The sequence below is a fragment of the Oryctolagus cuniculus genome, chromosome 6 (assembly GCF_964237555.1).
Source record: "Oryctolagus cuniculus chromosome 6, mOryCun1.1, whole genome shotgun sequence".
Taxonomy (NCBI): Eukaryota; Metazoa; Chordata; class Mammalia; order Lagomorpha; family Leporidae; genus Oryctolagus; species Oryctolagus cuniculus.
The window spans coordinates 105,172,328-105,186,020 of record NC_091437.1 but is presented as its reverse complement, the minus strand read 5'-3'; the positions used below and the strand labels follow the sequence as shown (position 1 = coordinate 105,186,020).

Genomic DNA, 13,693 nt, shown 5'->3' with positions numbered 1-13,693 from the left:
AGTAGCTATTCTACTTTTAGCTTAGCGTATTACATTATTTGCAAAGGAGAGCTCTAGAGGTATCCTGGAGGTAGATACCCTGGACATGGCTGCTAGGAACACCCCAGTCATGTTTCTCAATAGATGTTAATGTGCTGTTATTAGCACCAAGTTCAAGCTGATTTGAGCAATATAAGACCTGATAGCTACACACAGCAAGTCAATATTGAGATCTACAAATATTGATTTGATTATATCAGGAGCTGTGACAGACAATGCAAGCTCTAAATGATCCAGGAAGCAGGGGCATTTGTTCCGCAGGCAACTCACCATCGTAAGTGTAGATGTTGATGTTGCGGGGTTCCGGGTAGAAGCAAGAGCAGATCAGTGAGAGCATGGACAGCTCCTTCATTTTTTCCTTGTAGGCTGAAATGAAAGACTCAAGATTAGGATCTTTCATTTTCTGAAATTTCACTTAAATCCTCTTTGCATTTGAATAATACACTCTCCTGTAGAATGAATATTGCCAAGGACATTGTGTTACCTTCTTTGACAAAACATAAATGATTGAAAGATGGAAACAGAACTTTGCACACTTCCTATTGCAGAGGACGTGTGGTGCACATTATGGCAGGGTAGGTAACAAGTCGGACAGAGGGGGTTACAGAAGAGAAGATGCAAGAAGGAATTAAAATCTGGCAGGTCAGGGCGAGAGATAGGGAAGAGATGGAGAGAGGAGAACGGACCAGAGCAACAGAGAGACAAGCTCATCCTGATAAAAGTGCATTGAGTCTGTTGTCTAAGGCTGAGAGGATTCCTTTGTTGGTTCAGCCTGAATCATCACACATTCATTCGGGGATAGTCAGATAACCCATTGGCACAGTATTTGGTAGATACATCCTCTGAGGACCTATGTTGCTGCTTTCTCCTCATGCCAGGTGCATGTCCTTATCTGTTCCTCTTTCCATACACTCCAAAGCCTGGATCCAAGGTCTGACAAGGAACCCCCCTCCCTGTGGAGCTCAGTTTGGGTGCTAATCTTGGCAAGCAGCTTCAGGAGTTCAGAGGGTGACCTCTCTGTTCTTTTTACTCCCCTTCTCCGTTTCATTTTCTCCTTTATTTTCTAGTAGACCTCCTACCCAGGAGGACAAGCATCTCCCTACCACCAGATGGGGATCAGGATGTGGGATTCTCACCTTTGTTGATTATATAATTAGAGAAGGTAATAAATTAAGGAAAATGGATGGAAAATGATGGATGTATTGTTCACTAACTTATGAGAAGTTATGTTCAGACTGCTATGATCTGACTTATTGAACCTCACAGATAATATTCCCCTTTTAGCAGGGTCTTCTGTCTTCTGTAAGGGAGGGAATATTGGGAAATAGGGAATTCCCAGAAGATGAGTTTGGATATTATGGACAGTTTGTTGACCAGCAGGAAATAGATCCATCACCTGGATGCTTCAGAGCCATAAGAAGTTTGAGGAGTTTCTAAGAGATTGTTTAGTCCACTGTCCATCCACTCCACTATCAACTTTACAAACAAGTGACCTGAGCCTTGAGGGCCAAGGTCACACGTGGCCAGTGATAAAGATGTGGCCTCTGGATAAAATGCGGTAAAAAGCTATCTCACGTCTGCCATGAGGTCTTCCTCCAATTCTACTCTTAGGATGAACTTCAGTGTGTGTACAAGGCTAGGCGTGTTGGCATATAGTTGAACCAGATGCAGAGATAAATATTGTCGCATGATTTTTCCGACATAACACATCCAGAGGCTCTGCCAACAGAGATCTCTCTCTCTCCATGTAGCTTATTTCCTCGGAATAAGTAGCATAATTTGCCTTGTGCCATGAAAGTCTTGGTACATCTATTCTGAGACACTGTATTGCATACCTCTGGAATTTTAGAAGGCCTAGCCCTGTTTCTTTTTCTTACTTGCTTATTTTGTTAATGGCATAATGTTACTTATGAAAGCCCAAGCAGATTTTTACATAGATATTCAGAGAAAATTACAACTTCTGCCAGAAGATAAAACAGTTTAATGCATTAAAGTCCATGATCTAATTGAAAACAATAATAGCAAGGCTTTGTAGGCTGATCCTTTTTTTGGGGGGGAAGAAAATGCAATACGTTATCCAAAACATTTTGCACACTTAAGCACATATTAGAAGCACATGGAGCACATCAGAGGTCCACTTTATTAAGAAGGACACTCTAAACATAAACACAAAATGAAATCTCTTTTCTCTCATTAAGAAGCAAAAGAACATGAATTTTTTACTGAAGAATATAATCTTCAACGTCTGTCCTTAGTTTCTTGGAAATGAAATCCAGTAATTATTAACAAGTCCATTGCCCTAGTTATGCTTTACAAACTAAGGAAGAGATGAGAGTGCTAACATCGTCAGGAACCAACATATTTAGGGCCCCACATGTAATGAATAGGCATTACTGTCATTGACTGAATATTTGTGTCCCTATCCAAACTCAAGTATTGAAATCTAACCCCCATGTGATGGCATTTGGGGGTGGGATCACAAAGGAGAAGCCCTCATGAATTAGATGCTGCAGATCCAGTGAAATCTCTCTGTCACGTGAAGGTGCAGCAAGCAGTTGGCAGTGTGCAACTCCAAAGGAGGCCTTCACCTGCACCCTGCCTTGCTGGTACCCTGATCTCGGACTTCCAGCCTCCAGAACTGTGAGAAATAAATAACTGTTGTTTATAAGTCACCTGGTCTGTAGGGCTTAGTTACAGCAGCCCAAACTGTCTCATACAGTGACTGATGAGAGCCTTTGTTCTTTCCTCTCTTGGTGGTATGGGGAAAAAGTCTTGAGAGTGATTTCTTTAATAGCATCCTTACCTTGGCTATTATTCACATCAAGGGCTAGGACTCTATGTGGCATGATACTACTCAACAGCAACCACTGCATAGAATCTCATTGATACAGGCGCTCTAGATCCTTGGGAGCTCCTTAAAACCAGCTGTGCTCTTGGCCCATGTAATCCTGAGCGGTTTCCTGCAGCAAAAACACCCTTTCCTGTGAAGAAGTGTTTCCTCCTCACTTGGTGCAAATGCCCAAACTTCCCTCGGGCAGCACTGTCCTTCCTAATCCTCTTTGCTCATCTAAATCCTTCCCAAATTTTGAGCCCTGATGCAGACTCCCCCTCAGTGCTTCTGCCTCTTCGGATCTACCCACACTGACCTCAGATTTCTCTTGGTGGGCTGTGCCATAAAATCCTGGTTAAAAGATAGCTAACTTCATTTGTTACTGGTTTTTGATGTATAATTTTTGTCAGGTCACTATAAGCTCTTTGAAAGCAAATATTACATCTTATTCATCTACTTCACAGCACAGTTCTGGATGGTATGGAAACAAGTAAGTGCTAAATAAACAGTTGTTGGCCATCTTGTTTGTTGATTTTAAAGTAGTTTCTTAATTAATAAGTTTTTATGGGGGCCAGTGCTGTGGCATAGTGGGTAAAGCCACTGCCTATGGCACTGGCAAAGCATATGGGCACCAGATCAAGTCCCTGCAGCTCTACTTCTGATCCAGCTCCCTGCTAATGGACCTGGGAGAGCAGTGGAAGATGGCCCAACTCTTTGGGCTCCTGTACCCATCATGCAGGAGACCCAGAAGAAGCTCCTGGCTCCTGACTTCAGACCAGCTCAGCTTTAGCCATTGTAGCTATTTGGGGAGTCAACTAGCAGATGGGATCTCTCTCTCTCTCAAATAAAATGAATAATTCTTTAAAAAAAAGTCTTTATGATTACCACTTACAGGAAGACAAGAGTTTCTGTGAGGCATTATGGAATTATAAATGTTTAGGAGTGTTCCTCTCAACAAGGAGCTTTCAAGTCAGGGAGGTGGAGTGTATGGATATGATAAATGGATTAAAAACAGATGCAAAATAGGGTGTCAAATGGGGATACATTTGACTTGAATTTGAAACTCAAAAGAAGCCCAAAGCCTTGAGGCAGTAGGGAGGGTAATCAAGAATGGCTTCACAACTAGGGCTGCCAGATTTAGCAAATAAAAATACAGGACACCCAGTTAGTGTTAATTCAAATATTGCATGGAACACACTAAAAGCACCTGCTGTTTTTCTGAAATTCAGCTGTAACTATTGTCTCGTATTTTATATGGCAATTAAGCAAATGGACCTGGATTGTTAAAATTTAATAGTTAAAGATAGGAAACCTCCTGAAGTGAAATGGACACTATGAGAAATGGTGACTTGATCAGCATAGCCCTGACTGCTAATGGACAACTTAATACATTATCCCTCATAGTATTTTTTTTTTTGTCTGTTCTACTTAATATGACTGGTTTAATTCTGTAATTATCACACAGTTATTCTTAAGTGTTGAAAATTAACTGAAATGTGATCCCTGTTAAACATAAAAGTGGGAATAAGAGAGGGAAGAGATGTATAATTTGGGGCATGCTCGGGCTGACTTGCCCCAATTGGTAGAGTTGGAAACATACTAGGGGATTCCAATTCAATCCCATCAAGGTGGCATGTGCCAATGCCATCTCACTATTCCAAGTGATCAATTTCAGTTCACAATTGATCATAATGAAAGGACTAAGAGTCAAAGGGAGCACATAAACAAGTCTAGTATCTGCTAACACTAACCGATAGAATAAATAAAGGGGAGAGTGATCCAACATGGGAAGTGAGATACTCAGCAGACTCATAGAATGGCGGATGTCCTAAATAGCACTCTGGCCTCAGAATCAGCCCTAAAGGCACTCGGATCTGGCTGAAAAGCCCATGAGAGTATTTCAGGCATGGAAAGCCAAGACACTCTGGCAAAAAGATCTCTGTGAGTGAGATCCCAGTGGAAAGAACAGGTCTTCAAAGAGGGAGGTGCCTTTCTCTGAAGGGAGGAGAGAACCTCCACTTTGAATATGACCTTGTCTAAACAAGATAAGAGTCGGAGAACTGAAGGGGCTTCCATAGCCTTGGAAACTCATGACTGGTGCATAGGGAGATTACTGATGCCATAAACAGGAGTGTCAATTTGTAAAGTCAACAACAGGAGTCACTGTGCACTTACTCCTCATGTAGGATCTCTGTCCTTAATGTGCTGTACACTGAGGCTTAATGCTATAACGAGTACTCAAACAGTATATTTCACTTTGTGTTTCTATGGGGGTGCAAACGACTGAAATCTTTACTTAATGTACACTAAACTGATCTTCTGTTAAAAAAAAAAAAGAAAAGAAACTATCAATTCCCAACTTGACTCTCACTGGGATTAAACATGACAATAGGTCTGATCTGATTTCATCATCATTTAAAAAAAAATCATCTATTATTTTTCACTTTATGTTTCTGTGTGGGAACAAACTGTTGAAATCCTTACTTAAGGTATACTAAGCTGATCTTCTGTATACTAAGATAATCAAAAATGAATCTTGATGTGAATGGAAGGGGAGAGGGAGTGGGAAAGGGGAGGGTGGTGGGTGGGAGGGACGGTATGGGGGGGAAAGCCATTGTAACCCATGAGACGTACTTTGGAAATTTATATTCATTAAATAAAAGATAAAAAAAAATTTAATAGTTAAAGAAAACAAGAAGAGAGAAACTGTATTTAATTTTGTTGACATGGAAGTGGGGTGCTTAAGAGACCATGTAGAAGTCTTTTATGGTTAGGACAGTGAGTTTCCCAAGGATTAATAATGCCACTCGGCCCATTTCTGGAAGCTTCCTTCCATCCTGGTCTTTATGAATAGCACTCTCTGTGCTCCAGGGGGCAGTCTTTTCATAGATATACTACAATCAAATTTTCAAAAGTTGTGTCCTGGGGATAAGTCTTCCTGGGGTTCAATTTTGTTTCAAGATTTTGGGTTAGATGTTATGAATTTTTGTTCGCATGAAAGGTTTATGATCCAAAACATCATGTTTACATGAAAACACATATGAGTGTATTTTCTGCTGGAATTATGATTTTTTGAATATGTAGACTTTAAATAAATTTAGGATTGAGATCAGTTTTGAATATACCCTTAGGAATATTCTATTTATTTGTGTCATCATCCACTGCCTCTCAGGGTACCCATTAGCAGGAAGCCAGGTAGGAAGAAAAGTAGCTGAGATTCGAACCCAGGCACTCTGATATGAGATGTGGGTGTCTGAAGCTAGGACTCAACCACTGTACTCATTAGGAACATTTCTGTGAGTGTTTGAGAAGTACATGAGGGGACAATAGATGGGTTAGCTTAATTCTTGGCTTGTCTGCTCCATTCTAGTTTATGTTTGTTAATAACTGTTAATGTCACTGTATCTCCATGTGATCATTATGATCATCCTAACAATAGGGAGCCACTGAACACATGGAAAGGGGGAATTACATCATAAAAGCTTATTCTAAGAAAGATTTCTCTGGGGGCTGGCATTGTAATGTACTGGGTTAAGCCACTGCCTGCAATGCCAGCATCCCATGTGGGTGCCAGTTCAAGTCCCAGCTGCTCAACTTCTGATCCAGCTCACTGCTGATGCACCTGGGAAAACAGTGGAAGATGACTCAGCTGGCTGGGCCTCTGCATCTGCATGGGAAACCTGGAAAAATTCCTGGCTCCTGGCTTTGGTTTGGCCCTGCCACAGCTGTTGTGGCCATTTGCGGAGTGAACCATCAGATTGAAGATCTCACTCTGTGTCTCTCTCTCTCTCTTTGTAACTCTGCCTTCCAAATAAATAAATAAATCTTTAAAAAAAGAACAGTGCTCAATGTAAAACTTACAAAGAAAAAAAGATTTTTCTTTGCTACTTAATGCAGAAAAGACTTGTGCCAGGAGGCACAACTGAGACACATATGAGAAAAATAAGTAGCGTAAACTATGTGGTATGGACTGAGAAAATGGTGAGGCAAAGGAAAAACAGTGAGGATGTAAAGATTTTATGAAAGAAGATTTGATGGGAAATCATAACTGAATCGAAGGACAAGGTTACACAAGAGGGAAGAGGGAACAAAGCTGGAGATCTGTGCTTGGTGGTCAGGGGAAGTTTCCAGAGAAAGCATTGCTAAAGCTGAGGCAGGCAGGATGGTTCAGATTTGTGGAAAATTGGGCATGGGTTGAGGCACTGGGATATAGGGAATTTGAATAAATTGAAAATTACCAATAGAAGATCTCAAGCAAATGCAAGGGCTCTGAGGATCACGGTTGGGTGTAGTGGTCAAGCCATAGCTGGATGCCTGTTTTCATATCAGTGGGCATGGGCATGGGTCTGAGTCTTGGCTCTGCTCCTGGTTGCAGCTCCTTACTAATGTACACCCAGAGATTAGCAGATGATGGCTTAAATTGAATGCCTGGCACCCACGTGGGTGGGTAATTAATTACTTTACTTTTTAAAAGATTTATTTATTTATTTGAAAGAGTTACACAAGTAGAGGAAGAGAGAGAAAAAGAGAGAGGGAGAAATAGAGATATCTACTATATATATCTCTATAGATATCTATATATCTATTATATTATAACTATCAGCTAGTTCACTCTTCAAGAAACTTCATCAGGGTTTCTCACATGGGTGCAGGAACCCAAGCACTTGGGCCATCCTCTGCTGCTTTCTCAGGCACATTAGCAGAGAACTGGATTAGAAGTGGAGCAGCCAGATCTCGAACTGGCGCCCATAGAAATGCTGGTGTAATAGGCACAACTTTACCCACTATGCCACAATGGCGGTCCCAATTATTTGCATTTTGTCTATTTTCTCTTCCTGTGTATGTGTGTAAACTTGGGGAGCTTTCCTTTTCATTAGAAAAGCAAATAGTGGTCACAGGACACAATAGGAACTACAGATTTAATAATCAGATTAGACTGTGGGCCACATCAAAGCAGCAGAAAGACACATACTATTTCCTCCATTCTTCTCAAAGGTATATAATAAACTCAGAGCTCGTTTCTTAAACTTTAAGCTTTCAAATGCCCCCTAATTTCCTGTGTATCTTGTTTTAAGAAGAAAACCATATGTATTATTCAGGACAATATATCTCATTATTTTTGAAAGGCTCAAAACATGTAGAAACCAGGCATTTAAGAACGTTCCAATTTTCTACTTCATTTGGCTGATATGGGAACCACTATTAATATGAGGCCTCATAATTCTCATTTTGTAATTTCACTTGGAATCAGTAGTATGGTCACAATTTCTCCTGTTTATTCATCATGAGAAAATTTTATTTCACTCCTTAGTGTTGGCTGAAGTTGAGGATAAAAAAACAGTACTATAGGTATTAGCATTAGATTTCCTGCTAGCATATGAAAGATTGTAAAGAATGTTCTGGAAAATAACACGCTGCTTTGGAAAAAGTATCATAATCCCCGAGAGGGACGGTGGTCTGTGCCCTGACACAGGCATTCCTGGTGATCAGAAGGACCCAGCTCCTCTGAGCTCTGCGTGGCTGACCCTGGCTGTGTGTTCCTGCTGTCCCACTGCCGAATGCCCAGCGTCTGCCAGAGCATGTCTTTCTTCTTTTCCTTCCACATGTTTTCTCTGTCATCACATTAGTTTACCAGGGAGGAATTTCTAGCAAGTCCTAAATACTCAGTTTGTATTCAACCTAAATTTCTTCTTTTGAGAGGTCTTTGTGGGGCCGGGGGAGAATAGAACATAAAATCAGATGCTAAAGGATGCAGGAGAAGGGTCTCTTACACTTGGTTTCACAACAATTAGGTTTGCAGGTTTTTGATAAATACAAAGGACAAAAATACTTTACATAAAACTTACTAATATTTTTTCCTTAGGGAAAAGAATCTGTCAGCTCCAGCCACAGGTGTCATTAGCACCTGGCACGCTGGGGTGATAGCTGACCCCACTTCCTGGCAGCCTCATAGCTGGTGCTATGGGAACAGGAGAAACGTGCACAGTTCTTTGCTAATTGGTTCTAAGAGTACCTGAGACTATTACCCACAACTACCACACACGGCTGCTCTCCTAATTCTATCCTATCTTCTCTCTTCCTTCAGTGATCTAAGTCTTCGTGTAGGTAGGAATCAGCTACCCTGGAGATCTTTTCTGACCCCCTCTCTCTTTTTAATTTTTTTGTAAATCAAATACCTGATGCTCATTTTAACTTAACTTTGACTATATCAGGTGAATATGTATGTGTGTAACTGCATGTGTGTGGGTGCATGTGTGTGCATGTTTGGTGGTTTGCTTGCTTTGAGGTTCTATAACTCAAGCACAGATTATTAATTTTTTTTACTTAGATATGTCACACCATTTAGAAATCATTTTGGGAACTTCACCACATGATTTTCTTCTTTACAAATGAAGTAGATGAAAATGATTTTATTTAAAATATTTCTTACATACCATATTGGTTGAACTTTGGAGTGTAAAATATTTAGTTGATGAATATGCAATTGAAAGATTTAACATTTGAAAAAAAAGTAAATAATTCAGATTTCAAAGGGCTATTTTAACATATCCTTACTGATATGAGGTAATGTTCTAGATATTTCTGCTAGATGATGTAATGCTAAGTGGTTTGATATAAAATTAGATTCAGTCTTCATTCATTCTACTCATCTCTCCCTATAAGAATTATGATCTTCTAAGCCAGGGAAGTTTTGAGAGATTAATATTTTGATCAAACAAAGCATCCCAGTTTTTTTTTTTTTCTGTAGAAATAGCTACCAAATCAAATACAGGGACATTTAAGAAGGTCAAAGCCACACAAACCCATTACTGGGTTTTACAGAAACATATGAAGCACTTAAATTTCAATTCAATGGATTCTTGGTACCAGCAATTATGACAGGAAAAGAAATTGGATGACATGAATCAGTCCTTAGGATCAAAACGGTAATAGAAGCAGTAAATTCTACCACCCTGGGACCCTACCTTTCTCCTGACTTCAGTTAGAGCTCCCACTGTGTTTAATGAGAATCTCACTACATCATGCAGGGTCTTGTCCTTTTATTATTGCCCCTGATGAAAGAAATTCTTAGAGTCTTTGATACACACCAAACTACACCGTGGTTTAAAGGAGTGATAGGAGTGTGTTATGCCGTTTATGTGTCAAGATTAATCACAAACCCTGGTTGTAAGTACTGAGGGATTTTTACTCCTCTTAAGTCCCTGAATACTTCTAGGTACTCATTAAACCTGCAACGATAGTCTGATTGCTTAGGATTTAAGTGAAGACAAAGCCAGGGTGAACAAAATGGAGAGTCTGTGCCTCTGGTTAAGGAGAATTTGCATGTAAAATTGACTTTATTCTGTCCTTTCTAGGGTCTTCTGAGCAGGGATGCACCTGCGCTGGGATGCACTTGAGGCTGCCATGACATTCTCTGAGTTGTTTCTCCAAAATGACTGAATTCTTCCAAGTGACTGAAATTTCTCCCCCATTACTTTTCAATTTTTGGTCAAAGAGTAGAAAAATACTTTGCGTTCATTCTCTTTTTTCTTTCTATTTCCATTGGAGAAAAGACACAGAAATGTATAAAGTGAAAAGAGGCAGCCATATCCCTTGCATCCAGTAATTCAGCAAAGCTCACACTTCCAGCACAGAGTGAATGTTGCACTGGTGGGACTGATGTCCAGATCACAATCGTTTGGAGCATCAATGACAAGGATGTTGGTTTCTTTATTCACTCTGGTGTAACATTTAGTTTTTCTTCAGAAAATAAGCCTTGGCTTCTACACATGAATTTTGGAATGTAATCTGATGATGTCTCAGGTCTTTGTAGGTGAGACAACATCTATGATGGGTGACCTATTATGTTCTCGGTGAAGCAGGAATTTCCAGAAATGGAAAGTGCAAGACTTCTATCACAGTGCCATATATATATATATATATATATATATATATACACACATATGCCATATATATATATATATAAATAAAAGATTCAGATGAGTTTGGCTCAATTCATGGGTAAGTTGACTTTTCCTTTTGAATTACCTAGGGGTTTGCGTACTGAGGATACAGACATACCGAACTATTTATCACAACAGAACGGAGTTGATTGTCTTCAAATAATGGAATATGCTAACTTATTTAGAACATGGGTTAGAAACAGTCAGTTTAAGCATTGACCCTGCAACAATTTGTGCCACAAGCCCTATCAGTTATATCCTGATTTAATTCCTCCATCGATCTGAAAATTTGCTATAGATCTAAAGCATATTTCTTGGAGTGTTTGCATAAAAAACTCTGTTTCCTGGGACTGATGTAAAGTTTCAATGCACTTGAAGAACTTCATATTATTGCTTTAGCTCTGAGTGTGTTTTATAATTCATCCTTTGTTGCAGTATTAACCATGAATAAAAGAAATATTTTAACATGGTGTTGTTGCCAAACAATATTTACCAAGCTCCTACTTCAGAATTCTGATCTAGTAGTGTATAAATTGTCTCCTGGAAACTTTCTGAGGAAAGGAATGATGTATAAATAATTAATAGATAATAACTGCTTCAAGCAGAAATCACAAAAGCTGCATGTAATGTAGGAGCCAGTGTTTTGCTTCCTGCCACAAATCCAAGGAGACTTCTGTGGTCTCTTTCAATGACACCTTTGTAAAATGTGCATTCATTAGCATTTACTCAATAGTGTCCCAAAAAGTAGAGTTTCAAATCACTAGCCATTCTGAAAATAAAATTCATCCAAAAACTGTGCATTAAATGCTTATGTAACTGATACAGTGAAAAAACTGAAGTCAGTAAGGTTTTCCCCGTGAACGAAAAGAAGTCCCATGACTTTGCTATTCATATTTAAGTAAAGTGTCTTGTGGTCACTTTATGTCAAAGAGAATAGACTGGATATATGTGAGTGTATATACAGATATATGTTTAAGTATGAAGTATAATTATTGTCAACTTTTGTAACTACCTGATATTTAAAAAGTGATTGTATTTTTGTGTGACTCTGGCAGCATGAGAGAGTAATGTGTTTGCGAGGTGGGTGTGAAAATGTTTACTCCTGTTTCCACAGTGTAATTGTCTTCGGCATCCATTTTAGAGCTAGCCGAACAATGTCAAGGGAATCTTCCAGGTTGACCTAGATACAACACTGAAAATTGCACTTTTGTTTTCGAATTCAAATGCTACTTCCTGGAGCTTTGCCAAATTAAGTCATTTTGGGAAATAGGCTCCATCAGACTATATACCAGAACTTTGATTAATATAATTTTTTTGCAATGAGTCTGCAAGTAAGAAATAGGCCCAAAGCCTTTCTTTGCTTCTTCTCAGCTTTGTGTCATCTAATTTTCATTACGAAAAAGGATCAAAATAGAGAAGACAACTTAGCTGAGCACACATTTTTTAAACGCTCTTGTTTCTTCTGGATATTTTAAAATAAAAGTTCCCCTAAGGAGTGGTCATTTTCACCTGGAAAGACTTTTCTGAAAGGAAGACATATAAATGTCCAGAAAGTAAACAAAAAACCCTTCATGTCACGAATCATTAGGGGAATGCAAGTAAAAACCACAATGAGATATCACTTCACAGTATCTATTATAAAAAGCAACACCTGGCAGGTGTTGGTGAGGATGCAGAGAAAAGGGATCTCTTGTGTACTGTTAGTGGAAATATAGATTAATATAGCCATCATGAAAAACAGTATAGTGGTTCCTCAAAATATTCTATACTTACTTCTGGGCATATAACCAAAGGAAAGGAAATCAGTATGTCAAGAGATAGCTATACTCCTTTGTTCATTGTAACATTATTCATAATAGCTAAGATGTGTTATCAACATAAATGTCTACAAACGAAAGTACACAGATGAATGGTCAGTCCTAAAATGAGGAAAAATTGTCATTGCATCATTTAAGTGAAGCTGAATGACATGATGGTAAATGAAATAAGCCAGGTACAGAAAGTCAAATACCTTATGATCTCACTAAAAGCTTAAATTCATAGAAGCAAAGAGTAGAAGCATGGCTGCCAAGTTCTAGAGGTGATGAATGGGGAGATGTTTATCAAGGAATACAATGTCTCAGGATAGTATGTTCTGGCAATATAATGCATAGGATGGACTATACTTACTATATTACATATTTTAATGTATAGTTAATAGTAATATATATTTGAAAATTGCTTTGCGAGTATATCATATTTCTAATCACAGAAAAATATGTGAGGTGATGGGTATGCTAATCAACTTGATTTAAATGCTTCACAATATACCAGAACAGCGAGTTGTACATCACACATACAACACACACACATGAAGTTTAATTTGTCACTTTACTTCAATAAAACTCAGAAAAATTATTTTAAAATTTAAGAAAAGAAACAAATGGTTATTTTGGTGGCACAAAATGTTGCATGCTTATGCTATAATAGTTGTTAGGTTTTTCTTCCCACATCCAGATACAGCTTTGCTCTTGGTTGTAATAAAGCAAAGGACTACAGAGAAGAAGAAGCCACTGAAACTTGTGGTTTATTTACCTGAAACAAGCACTCACACAGAACAGAAAATTGGAAAGATTTTAAAAACAGCTCTATTCTTTGTCAGGCAGATCTCAAAACCCTTAGCCAAGAAGATAAAAATAAGAATTCCAGCAAAGTCAGGAGCATTTATTCATAACTTAAGGGAATATATTGTGACCATTTTTTGCTTTGGTTATTATATTTGTGTTTTTCCCTTCTTATGAGACCTGGTTCACTTGGATTAGTGAGCATTACTAATTCAGATTATTAAAAGTGACAAAACGGAATTATGTCTCTTGCAATTAGAAGGTTATGTCATAGCATC

At 38.8% G+C, this 13,693-nt stretch overlaps 1 protein-coding gene across 2 annotated transcripts in view; it reads right to left on the bottom strand.

The window, feature by feature from the left end:
- STMN2 (stathmin 2) overlaps positions 1–13,693 on the bottom strand; it is a 56,362-nt gene that overhangs the window by 25,412 nt on the left and 17,257 nt on the right. For both annotated transcript variants that reach the window (XM_002710651.5, XM_070075830.1), the window contains exon 2: positions 310–405. In XM_002710651.5, the coding sequence (XP_002710697.1) occupies positions 310–405 (96 nt within the window). The remainder of the gene's footprint in view (positions 1–309; positions 406–13,693) is intronic.